Source organism: Myxine glutinosa, chromosome 2 (genome assembly GCF_964187855.1).
Source record: "Myxine glutinosa chromosome 2, kmMyxGlut1.1, whole genome shotgun sequence".
In the NCBI taxonomy this organism is placed as follows: domain Eukaryota; kingdom Metazoa; phylum Chordata; class Myxini; order Myxiniformes; family Myxinidae; genus Myxine; species Myxine glutinosa.
The window spans coordinates 71,954,420-71,965,997 of record NC_136262.1 but is presented as its reverse complement, the minus strand read 5'-3'; the positions used below and the strand labels follow the sequence as shown (position 1 = coordinate 71,965,997).

General features: G+C 43.6%; 1 protein-coding gene across 1 annotated transcript; it reads left to right on the top strand.

Annotated features, from left to right (window-relative positions):
• The first annotated feature begins 1,180 nt into the window (after positions 1–1,180).
• LOC137422611 (uncharacterized) lies at positions 1,181–3,024 on the top strand. The gene is made up of 3 exons (XM_068109331.2): positions 1,181–1,570; positions 1,724–1,947; positions 2,111–3,024. Exons 1-3 carry the CDS (start codon positions 1,391–1,393, stop codon positions 2,643–2,645), a joined length of 939 nt encoding a protein of 312 aa, XP_067965432.2. The 5' UTR covers positions 1,181–1,390; the 3' UTR covers positions 2,646–3,024.
• The last annotated feature ends 8,554 nt before the right edge of the window (positions 3,025–11,578 follow it).

Here is an 11,578-nt window from a genome sequence, read left to right as displayed (position 1 = left end):
CATCGATGCAGCCATCTATCAACACATCATGAAACTTGCCTTCACTGAGGAGGAGCGTGGTGACATGAAGACCTTCATGGAGAAGGTGGCTGATGGGAAGATGGGAGCCAGACACTCAGACCCAGTAGTGCCAGTGTTTGAGCAAAGGTTTGAAGAAACCTTCAAACGACTCGCAAAAGGAGGAAGAACACCTGCACTCTGGGTGGAGTACCACCACATGGTAGATGTGATCAAGGTCTTTATCAGAACCGAGCGACTTGCAGACCACAATGGGCATCTGTCCTGCATTGTTACCAAGATGCTTCACATCTTTGCCGCTGCAGGCCATCATCAGTATGCCAAGGGCGCACGGCTGTACTGTCAACTCATGAAGGAACTAGAAACTTTGCCTGCTTACAAAGACACCTTAGAACGTCTCACTGCCCACGGGAACCACGTTGTCCGTTACTCAAGTCATGAGTGGTCCGGCACATGGTGTGTCATTTGCATTGAGCAGACATTAATGAAGGCAGCCAAGTCACAAGGTGGACTGAGCAGAAGAAGAATGAGAAACAGTTTTTCTGGCCACAAATGCTGGGTGCTCACCCTCAGTCACCTGTCTGATGTCAACCGGCGGATGGAGGAGGACGTCAGTAAACATGTTCCAGTCCACAGAGACCTTGCCAAGACACAGATGAAGCGAGATGCAGAGGCAGTTGAACTTGTCCTAAAATGGTTTGAGGAGATCAAGCCATTCGACAACGATAGAGACAAGGAGTTGCTCATGTCTTTCTCAACAGGATTCACAAGCACTGGAGATGACGCAGTCAATGCTGAGAGAGCAGCTGAAGTTGGGATGGAGATGCAGATCAAGCTGGGTGGACAGTCAGTGACGTCGACCATGGATGTCAAGTCAAAGATAAAAGCCCTGTCATCACTAAGAAAATTTCCCTTGGTCAACGAGAAAAAGATTCACCTTGACTCACTAAAGTTGTTCAACTGACTGATCATTTTCGCCCAGCGGGATATGACAGTTGAGACAAGCTTACAGTATGAGCTGACTCCCTTCCCATTGTCCCTGTTCAGCAACAAAGATCAGAAGATGAACAAGGCAAACAAGGCAGACTTTTCAAATACAAGCCTTAAGGCGTTAACTGATCCACTTGACTTGACTAACCAACCCTGCTGCACCCTCGTAATTGATGGCGGATGGCTTGTCTACATGGTGAAGTAGGAACAACGTCAGACCTGGCAGGAGATCGCCAACAGTTACCTGAGCTACGTGCAGTATCTGGGCCGCTGCTCCCAGAAGATCATTGTGGTCTTTGATGGCTACAGCAGATCACCAAAAGATCACGACCACATCCGGCGTACCAAGAATTCCTGCTGTAATCTCCAGATTCGACCGGATATGTCCAACTGGACCCCAAGAGCAAAGTTTCTGGCCAACACTCATAACAAGAGTGAGCTCATCCACCTTCTCTCTTCAACCTTCCGAAAACATCACATCACTGTGGAGCAGTGTGACAATGATGCTGACACTTCAATTGTGAGAGAGGCATTGGCTGCTGCTTCAGATGGCTCTGTTGAGGTCAGTACCATTTGTGTTTTCAGTTAGTATAACTATTGGATGGAGCCCGGGGGGAGATGGGGTAATTTAAAAATAAGAGAATTCACACTGTTGAAAAGTTAAATCTGTTCTTGAACGGTTCATTATGCTTTGTACATGTTGTTATATTTTCAGGTGCGGGCAGAAGATGCAGACGTGCTGGTAATGCTGGTGCACCATAGCTCAGACAGCCACCATCCACTCTTCTTAACCACATCAAACGGCTCTTATGACGTCCGAAAGATCAAAGAATCTCTCTCCGAAACACAGAAGAGCTACCTGCTCTTCTGTCACGCCTTCACGGGGTGTGATACGGTTTCTGCAATCGCTGGTCATGGGAAAACAACTCTATTTGCCAGGTAATAATGATAATACTACTATTACGTCGGCAAATAATACTAATACTACTAATAATAATAATTATAATCATTGTCATCATAGTATAAATGTTAAAAATAATAATAATTTTATTTCTGTTTTACATTATACTTTACTTGACATAGACCTGGTGCTTTTTTTTAGGTTTTGCGAAGGGGACGTGGCTGAGTACATCGACATCTTCCTTGACACAGAAGCCACCAAGGAAACAGTGATTCAGGCTGGTACTGCGATTTTCAAGTACATTTACCATGGACGAGATACTACATTGGGTGAAATTCGGTACAACATGTTCTCAAGGAAGGCAGCGGCAGGAGTGATCAAACCAGAGACTCTACCTCCAACAGAGGGTGCAGCTGCACAACATTCACTCCGTGCCTACCTGCAGACTCGGGACTGGATCCTTCTACAGAGCATGTCTCTGAACCCCAGTGACTATGGATGGACAATAGGTGTGCATGGGTATGAGCCAGTTCCAACACTGGACCCCACGGCTCCTGAGGAGCTATTGCAGTTCACGAGCTGTAATTGTCATGGAGATTGCAGCAACCGGCGATGCAGCTGCAAGAAGAATGGGGTCACGTGCATCTCGGCCTGTGGAGTCTGTAATGGCATTACATGCAGAAACTGCAGTCATGATGTTGTTGAGTCTGAAGAAGACATAGACAATGACTGTTGAAACTTCTGACATTGTGAATGAGAAATAACTCTTGAGTATTATATATGTATGTGAAATAAAAGCTACTTTGTGTGTAAATGTAAAAGTGAAAATATAAATGTTAACAATCAACTCAGAATCATGAAAAACCCTTATTTGACCCCTCATAAGTTACTTAAGGGCCGATTAAAAAAAAAAAAAATTATCGAAAATAATTTTTCGGTACCCGAATTCAACAGCTTTTTTTCTGGGTTTCCCACGGGAGTTGAACTTCAACATTTTAACACATGTTATTACACATCTTTACAAACATATTGGTGAAGAAATTTTTTGGTAACAATTTAGTTAACAGATCTGTGAAATATCTCATAAAATGCCCTTACTATATTGTTATCCTTGGAAGAAAAAAAGAAATCAAATCGTGTGAGAAACGTGATTGAAATGTCCTAGACCTTGTTCTTTAAAAGTTACAAACAAGGTGACAGCAACTTTTGCTACGGCCCTCCTAAAGTCTTTACAATAATTTCCAATCCTACTGATTGCATTTTTGCAATCTCGAAATAATTTTGATTTCCGTTTCTCAAATAATAATCTAATTTGTGCCAAAAAGGATTTAATTTCTTACGTTGACATCCCAGTCGCTATAAAATAATAAACTTATGTACAACACATTCCATTCTATGCAATGAATTAGCCATTGTTGACACTAATTACAACCTTTTATGTAATTTTTAATACAGATGCAAAATGTAAATGTTGTGACATAAGGATAAACAGTTTGGGGAAACGTTGAGAATAACATGGAGTTCTTTATCAATGAACGGGGATAATGTAATTCCATGGAATAGCAAACACTTTTGTTCTCTCTGAAAGCAGGACGAGGAGAGGAATGTTTTGCATTAACTTGACATTTGCAACATCGCACTCCTGCAATGTTATCAAAGCTTGTATATGTGGCTCAAAAACAAGTACTTGCTTCTTTTGATGTGTGTGCTCGTTATTCCTGTAATTTTTTTTACAACCAACCCTTTTAGTGATCAAAGCTACAGGGGTGGAGGAGTTGGAGCCCAAATTTTACCTTTTCTTTGGGCGGAAAAAGTGACACAAAGCAGGTGCCTGGATCCAGCAGTCTTGCATGATCCCATTGGCTGAAAATGAACTATATATATATATATATTGTATCCACAGCTAATTGGTTATTCTTGGTTATTCCCTCCATTCATAGGTTAGAGTTGTGAGTGGGCCTTTATTTTACATTTGTAGGTTGACTGCTTGACGTTTTCATTTTTCTGCTGGACTTATGGTGGTGACCACAATCACAGCTGGGGCTGTGGAACTTGTGTCGGAGCTCATAGAAGACCCCTCACGACCTCGTTCTCACCAAAACTTCTCACCCCTCTTCCTGCACTTTTTCTCATTTTTTCGGGTGTCTGGATCGATTTACGTAGAGTTGCTAAGAAATTGTTTTATGGATCCGATGGTAGGTATATTGAGTCGGGGATAACGGGAATGTATGTGTGCCTGTAAATTTGTGAATATTGCTTGCATTGCCTTTCCTGATTTCTCCCGCCATTTTCACGTTATAATTCCCCAACCCCCTTTCTCCAGCCAATTCCCTGTCTGTGTAATAAATTGATGAAAGAAATTATATCGTGTCTTGACTTATCCTACTCGGGTTTTTTTAAATGGGATTTTGCCCACCACAAAACCTACAAGGCCACTCAAGGTGGGGGTTTGATCTCAGATAACGCTCCTGGGGCAATTGTCCCAAGTGATGAATTGGTCTGATAGATGATAGGGTGTGGTGCATAATGCTGGTTCGCTCGGCCAATTCGTATTCATCACGCAGCCACTGGCACGATTCCCCATCTGCTTCTTCATCTAACATATGGTAAACCAACCCTGGGCACAGAGGTCAGGCCAGAGGTGAGTAGTATGGACGGCATCTGATCTCTTGATATACACAAGGGCCTTACCGAGTTATCTGGGCTGCATCCGTAACAATATATTGTGATCGTTTTTTTGTGGGCGTTATCTCTGGATAACTCTGAGAGGACAGCATGTCTACAAGACCACGGATGCCCTTTGCATCGCTCAACTCTGGCCGGATCTTCCCGCCCAAGGATGGTTTACCATATTGGTGTGTTGAGCAAGGCAAAAGGGGAACCGTACCGGTGGTTATGAAAGAGACCGTAGTCAGTCGGCCAAGCAGAACCAACGTAACCTTAATCGTAATCTTGACAGGTGGGCTGCAACGTTATCAAAGTTTTTCTTGGTTATTCCCTCCATTCATAGGTGAGAGATGTGAGTGGGTCTTTGATTTTCATTTCTATGTTGACTGCTTGACATTTGCCTGTGGTACATGCTTGGGAGTCTCAATGGTACGCGTGATGTAACCGCAATCTGCATTAACATAACCGCATTTGAGATCGAACTTGGATAACAAATCCAAGCTGGCCAAACACCTCGGCAGTCTTGCGTCGCCATCAGAATGGACAGAATAAGTCAGGAATACAGTTTCTTAAAGAAATTGTCATTATTGCTTGAAATAAATATGCAAATTTCTCACAACAAGGCGAAAAGACCCCACAACAAGGGCGAAATCGAGTTCAACATCTTTGCTTTTAACTATTCGTGATCATAGGCTTTAAATCTCAGTCTGCAAAGGCTTGAGTGTCATACGGATGCCTCTTAGTTTGGAGGTGATGTGTTGGCATAATTTATGCACATGATGTCAGCATCATGTCACAGAGTCAGTGTGCCTCTTTGGTTATAAATATATATATATACAGATATATATATAGTCATGTGAAAAAGTAAGTACACCCCATGTAAAGTTTTGACTTTTTCAACATATTTCAACATACAGCTATTTGATCTTCATTTCAACAATATTGATAGATAAAGGTGATATAATATAACAAATATCATGAAACATTTACATTTTGTGGTCGATTGCATAATTTAAATAAGCATAAATGCAAATTTCGCATGTGGAAAAAGTAAGTACACCCCGACATTTATCACTACTTCAAATACCTAAAATTTCGAATCAGGTGCACCAGCTCAGGTGTAAATGATGAGAACATCGTAAGAGAGGATCTTGGAGGAACCTGTCTTATTTAAACCTCAGACATTTGGTTTGGTTTGCTCTTTGTTGTTGAAGTGTGCGGCGTCACCATGCCGAGATCAAAAGAGCTCTCTGAGGCCTTCAGAAAGAAGGTTATAGATGCATACGAGTCTGGGAAGGGATTTAAAAAGATCTCCAAACAATTTGAAATCAATGATTCGACTCTCCGGAAGATCATCTACAAGTGGAGAAGATTCCAAACAACTGCCATCTTGTTCAGACCAGGCCACCCCAGCAAGTTCAGCACGAGAGCACACCACAAGATGCTGAAAGAAGTCTCTAAGAACCCCAGAATGTCATCACGGGACATAGAGGTAGCTCTTGCCACGGTTGATGTCAAAGTGCACGAGTCTACCATTAGAAAGAGGCTGCACAAATTTGATCTACATGGGAGGTGTACCATACTCCCTCCATTTTCCCCACTAGAGTGGGGGTTAGCCTTGCGGGCCCCATGACAATCATGGTTCCCTTTTTGAGGCAATGTTTTTATGGCCGGATGCCCTTCCTGACGCCAACCCTCAGTCGCCTCTTTCGATGCGCAGGGAAACGGTGTACCTATTCGAAACCGGATATATGTGTGTGTGTGTGTGTGTGTGTGTGTGTGTGTGTGTGTGTGTGTGTGTGTATATATATATATATATATATATATACAGACTTGGCAATTAATATGGAATACATTTTTTTTCTTGACTTGCGTTTCCGTTCTGAACTCAGAATATCAATCTGGTGAGTTTCTTTTACGCTTCGGTGATTTCATTGTTAAAAGAACCATGTCACTGATTGTCTGTCACAGCAAGAAGTCAACAACAGGATTATATCACAGGTGGCGTGACAAAATGTACGGACAGGTACATTTGACGATTGGCTTCACAATCGGGTATATAAGGGTTGTTGCATTCTGTATTAGTGGAAAACAACTGCTGCACGTCTACAAAAGTTATTGCCGCTTCCTCTGGAGATGGTCCGTCAAGTCAACAATGCTATTTGTCATGGAGTGGTGGCTTTAAGAAATTCCGGCATGAAACAGTGTGCTATTGCTCGGCAGTATGGCATCACTCAAGGTCAGGTGTCAAAGGTCCCGAAACGAAATGCTCAGAGGGGTGTCCCTCCTCCAATATCGAGGCCAGGACGTCCCCGCAGAACCACAAGGAGGGATGATCGCCAGCTGCCCCGGTTAGTCTGCAATGGCCGTACCAAGTCAGCTAATCGGCTTAGGGCTGAGTGGCAGCAACTGACAAATGTGCCTGTATCCAGAAGGCTAGTCAACCAACGACTGGTTCAAGCAGGCTATCGTGCCAGGCGTCCCCTGAGAAAGCCACGCCTGACAAGACAACACCGCCAGCGCCGATTGCAGTGGGCCAGAGAGCACCGTCAATGGCAGCCAGGACACTGGAATCACGTGATCTTCAGTGACGAGTCTTGATTTCTGGTCTATCGACAAGATGGCCATGTCTGAGTGCACAGACAAGTGCATGAAGCCTACAACGAAGATTGTATAGTGCCAAGAGTCCAAGCTGGAGGTGGTGGGGTGACCGTTTGGGCTGCTTTTCATGCAGGGGGCAAAACTGACCTGGTTGTTCTGAATGGAAACCTGAACCAGTTCAAGTACAGGGCCATTCTGGAAGAAACATTGCTTCCATTTGCTCGTGTAGCCTTTCGAGGAAACTTTGTCTTCCAAGATGACAAGGCATGGCCTCATCGTGCTCGCATGATCCAACACTTTCTTGCTGACCGTGGTGTAGAGCATATGGAGTGGCCTGCCATGTCCCCGGATATGAATCCGATAGAGAACTTGTGGGCAGAATTAACGCGTCAAATCGACAACTTGGACCAGCAGCCGACCTCTGTGTGTGAATTGAAGCAGGCTATTGTCACTGCATGGCAAGCAATTCCTGTCCAAACCTTGGCAAATCTCGTGAACAGCTGCCTCAACGTGGACGTGCTCTCCTGAATGCTCGTGGGGGTTACACGACATACTGAACTGTAATTTTACTGTCCGTAATCCCAGTTGTAATTTAACTTTTGTTTTTGTTAAAAAAAAATTTGGCTAATGTGCAAAATAAAGAAATACTTCTGGAAAACGTACAGAAGTTTAACACAGTACTGTCCGTGAATTGAGTTCAATATCAGTTTACATCACTTTCAAGGATCAATTTATTTGCTTCGAAATGTCAAATGTGGTTTTTGTTTCTTTTAAAGGTCACATTAACAAAATCTAGAATAATTTCAACATAATTCCAATGAACTTTTGGTTCTAAGTCAACTTGAAAAGTAAGTTCACCCCCACAAAAAAAATATTCCATATTCAATGCCAAGTCTGTATATACATAATAAACACAAATGAGGCACTCTTCTCATATTGTGGAGTTTCTGCTATTTCTCACATATATATATATATATATATATATATATATATATATTTATATATATATATATATATATATATATATATATATATTGTTACAGACGCGGTTTTGGATGTTGGTTTACCGAGCGGTTTGGTATGACCGCGTCTGCACAGTTTACCCGATTATACTCAAACGTTGGCCGAGTCGCGCTACGCTAAATCAATTGAGGAAAGGACACAACGGCTGGGTTAATGACACGACACCAGGGGTACAGTTCTCAAGACCTCCGGAGGAGGTTATAATATTTGTATGCGGAACGTTGAGATTACAAGGACAAGAGGGACAGCATAGGAAGGTAGGCACTTAATCACGGTCTTATAGTAGCCCCGACAGACCACAGATAAACAGGACAAGACTGACTCACACAGGGATTGATGGCAAGGAAGGGCAGGTAGTCGAGGCTCAAGGTGCACCTTGGCTCAGGGGCAGAATCGACCCGGTCCGGTCCAGAGATGTGGGAGGTCTCTCAGCGCTCGGAGGTGGCGACTTCTCTTTCCAAGCTGGGGGCGCATCTGACGTCACGTCCGGTAAGTGGCTGCGTATATCCGGCGGGGAGTGACACGCCCTCGGCTCGTTAGCTCCGCCCCAGATGGAATCGGCCCGCCGCTTCTGATTGGGTGCTGGGGGTTACCGGGCTCCGCCCTTGACGAGGAGCTGACAGCCAGCCCCTTCGTGGTAACCCCGTAACCTGGAGGTAACCTGGAGCACATGGGCAATGGCGGCTAACCGAGCCGGAGTGAGGACGCACACTCCCCGCGCGCTGTTGTTGTAGTTGTTGTTGTTGTTGTTGTTGTTGTTTCATGAGGAAGATGGGAGGAGGTATGGGGAGGTCCTAAACTCACTACTGGTGCCATACAATCACATTCTGGTGCAACGAAGAGTCAGAATTAATGGAAACGAGTCCTTAACTGACATAGACTAAGAATAACTAGCAAGATGTCCGAAAGTTGTCTACGTGAGATGCGGTGGACCTGGGCACGACATTTAATGGGGGAAAAAGGGGAAGGTCGGTTCTACAGAGTGTTGTTTACAGACAATGGGACTAGGGAATGGGGGATTGGGGATAGTTGGGGAGTGTTGGGGAAATAGGGGAATATTTACAAGCGGATATGGATGGAGGCCAAATCCCATATCCGCAACAATATATATATATGTATATATGTATAATGTATATATGTATATATATATATATATATATATATATATATATATATATATATATATATACAGTATATATATATATATATATATATATATATTGTTGTGGATATGAGGATTGTGTTTTTATTATTGTGTTTTTTTATTGTATAGTAAATTGTTGTAAAATATCGCCCCTCCTCCCTCCGTTTGTGGTTGTATAAAGGTCAAAGGGCGTTCCCGTAGTTAATTCCATAAAGCATACATGTTAGCCAATCATAGATTTCCCCCTTGTTGGTAGTTATATCTTTCTTATGTGTATTAGGGTAAGGCCTTGTCTTCCATTAAGATGACACTCCATTGCACCAAGTGAAATAAGATAGATCCCCCTTCATTCCCATTCCCAAAACCTCCATTTCCAACTGCGTCATTGCCAAGCCTCAATTGCCAATTACATCCCCTCCAAGCCTCCATTGCCAACTGCACTGGGCAGTTTGCCAGGTTTGCTACAGCTGTGGGTTGTTGATTTCACCCCAAAACCACCATTGAACATGTGCTCGGGTCGGGGAAGAAAGGCGTGTCCCCACCTCGTCATAGAGGGGAGGAGTGAGTCAGCCCCACTCAACCAACCACGAACAAGGGGTTGGACTTGGAGAGGGTGTGGAGAGAAACATCAAGGAGGTTCGCGAAGGTTCAGGGGCGTGGCATATATAACCCGCGGAAGACGCCCCCACCTCAGATGAGTCCTGGAAAGAGCACGCGACGTACACACAGCAGCAGCAGCAGCAGCCACAGCAGCGACAACAACAGCAGCAACAACAGCAGCTTCAACAACAGCAGCTTGGGGCCTTGACGGCAGTTCTTGAGCAGGGCCGCGAAGGAACGACGGCTGCTAAACGCGACGATCGTGCTGCAGTACCCGTGGACCTTCCTCTCCCTCCAGCCATCCACCTCCGGCCAGTCCTATCATCATTCCCCACGTGAGTCTGTCCTTGTTTGTTCTGTCCTGGGTTTAATTAAGACTGTAGGTAAGCTAGCATTGCACTGTGTCTCTAATATCTTCTGTAAATTATTTTCTTATCTTTCCTTCTTCCTTGGTTACTTTTGGTTGTATATAGTAATATAGTATATGTATATATGTATATAGTATATAAAGGTATATGTATATAGTATATGTATATAGTATTGCTGTCTGCACCATCTAAAGGTGGTTTTTATATAGTAAATAAATTATATTTGTATTCCTTACCCTTTGTCTTTCTTCTTCTTCACATCCTTCACTTTAGTCTTTTCCCCATTGAATATCTGTGGCGCGATTTTGGCCAACGTTCAGAAATCGGGTTAGTCGTGGTAACTGTTCGGCCGCGGCGCCATCCGCTCGGCAAACAACATCTTGTCCGCGGTCCGTAACAATATATATATATATATATATATATATAACTGTTTCTACATGAAAGCCCGCTTGGAGTTTGCAAAAAAAGCAGCTAAAGGACTCTCCGACTGTGAGAAACAAGATTCTGTGGGCTTTCATGTGTCTTTCACTTGAGGAGAGGCTTCCGTCTGGCCACTCTGCCATAAAGCCAAGATCGGTGGAATGTTGCAGTGATGGTTGTCCTTCTGGAAGTTTCTCACATCTCCACACAGGATCTCTGGAGCTCAGCCAGAGTGACCATCGGGTTCTTGGTCACCTCTATTACCAAGGCCCTTCTCCCCCGATTGCTCAGTTTGGCTGGGCGGCCAGCTCTAGGAAGAGTCCTGGTTGTTCCAAACTTCTTCCATTTAAGAATTATGGAGGCCACTGTGCTCTTGGAAACTTTCAATGCAGCAGAATTTTTTTTGTAGGCTTCCCCAGATCTGTGCCTCGACACAATCCTGTCTCTGAGCTCTGCAGGCAGTTCCTTCGACCTCATGGCTTGGTTTTTGCTCTGATATGCATTGTCAGCTGTGAGACCTTATATAGACAGGTGTGTGCCTTTCCAAATCATGTCCAATCAATTGAATTTATCACAGGTGGACTCCAGTCAAGGTGCAGAAACATCTCAAAGATGATCAAGAGAAATGGGAGGCACCTGAGCTAAATTTCAAGTGTCATAGCAAAGGGTCTGAATACTTATGTAAATGTGATATTTCAGTTTTTTCTTTTTAATAAATTTGCAAAACTTTCTAAAATCCTGTTTTCTCTTTGTCATTATGGGGTAATGAGTGTAGATTGATGAGGGAAAAAATGAATTTAAACGATTTCAGCATAAGGCTGCAACATAACAAAATGTGAAAAAAGT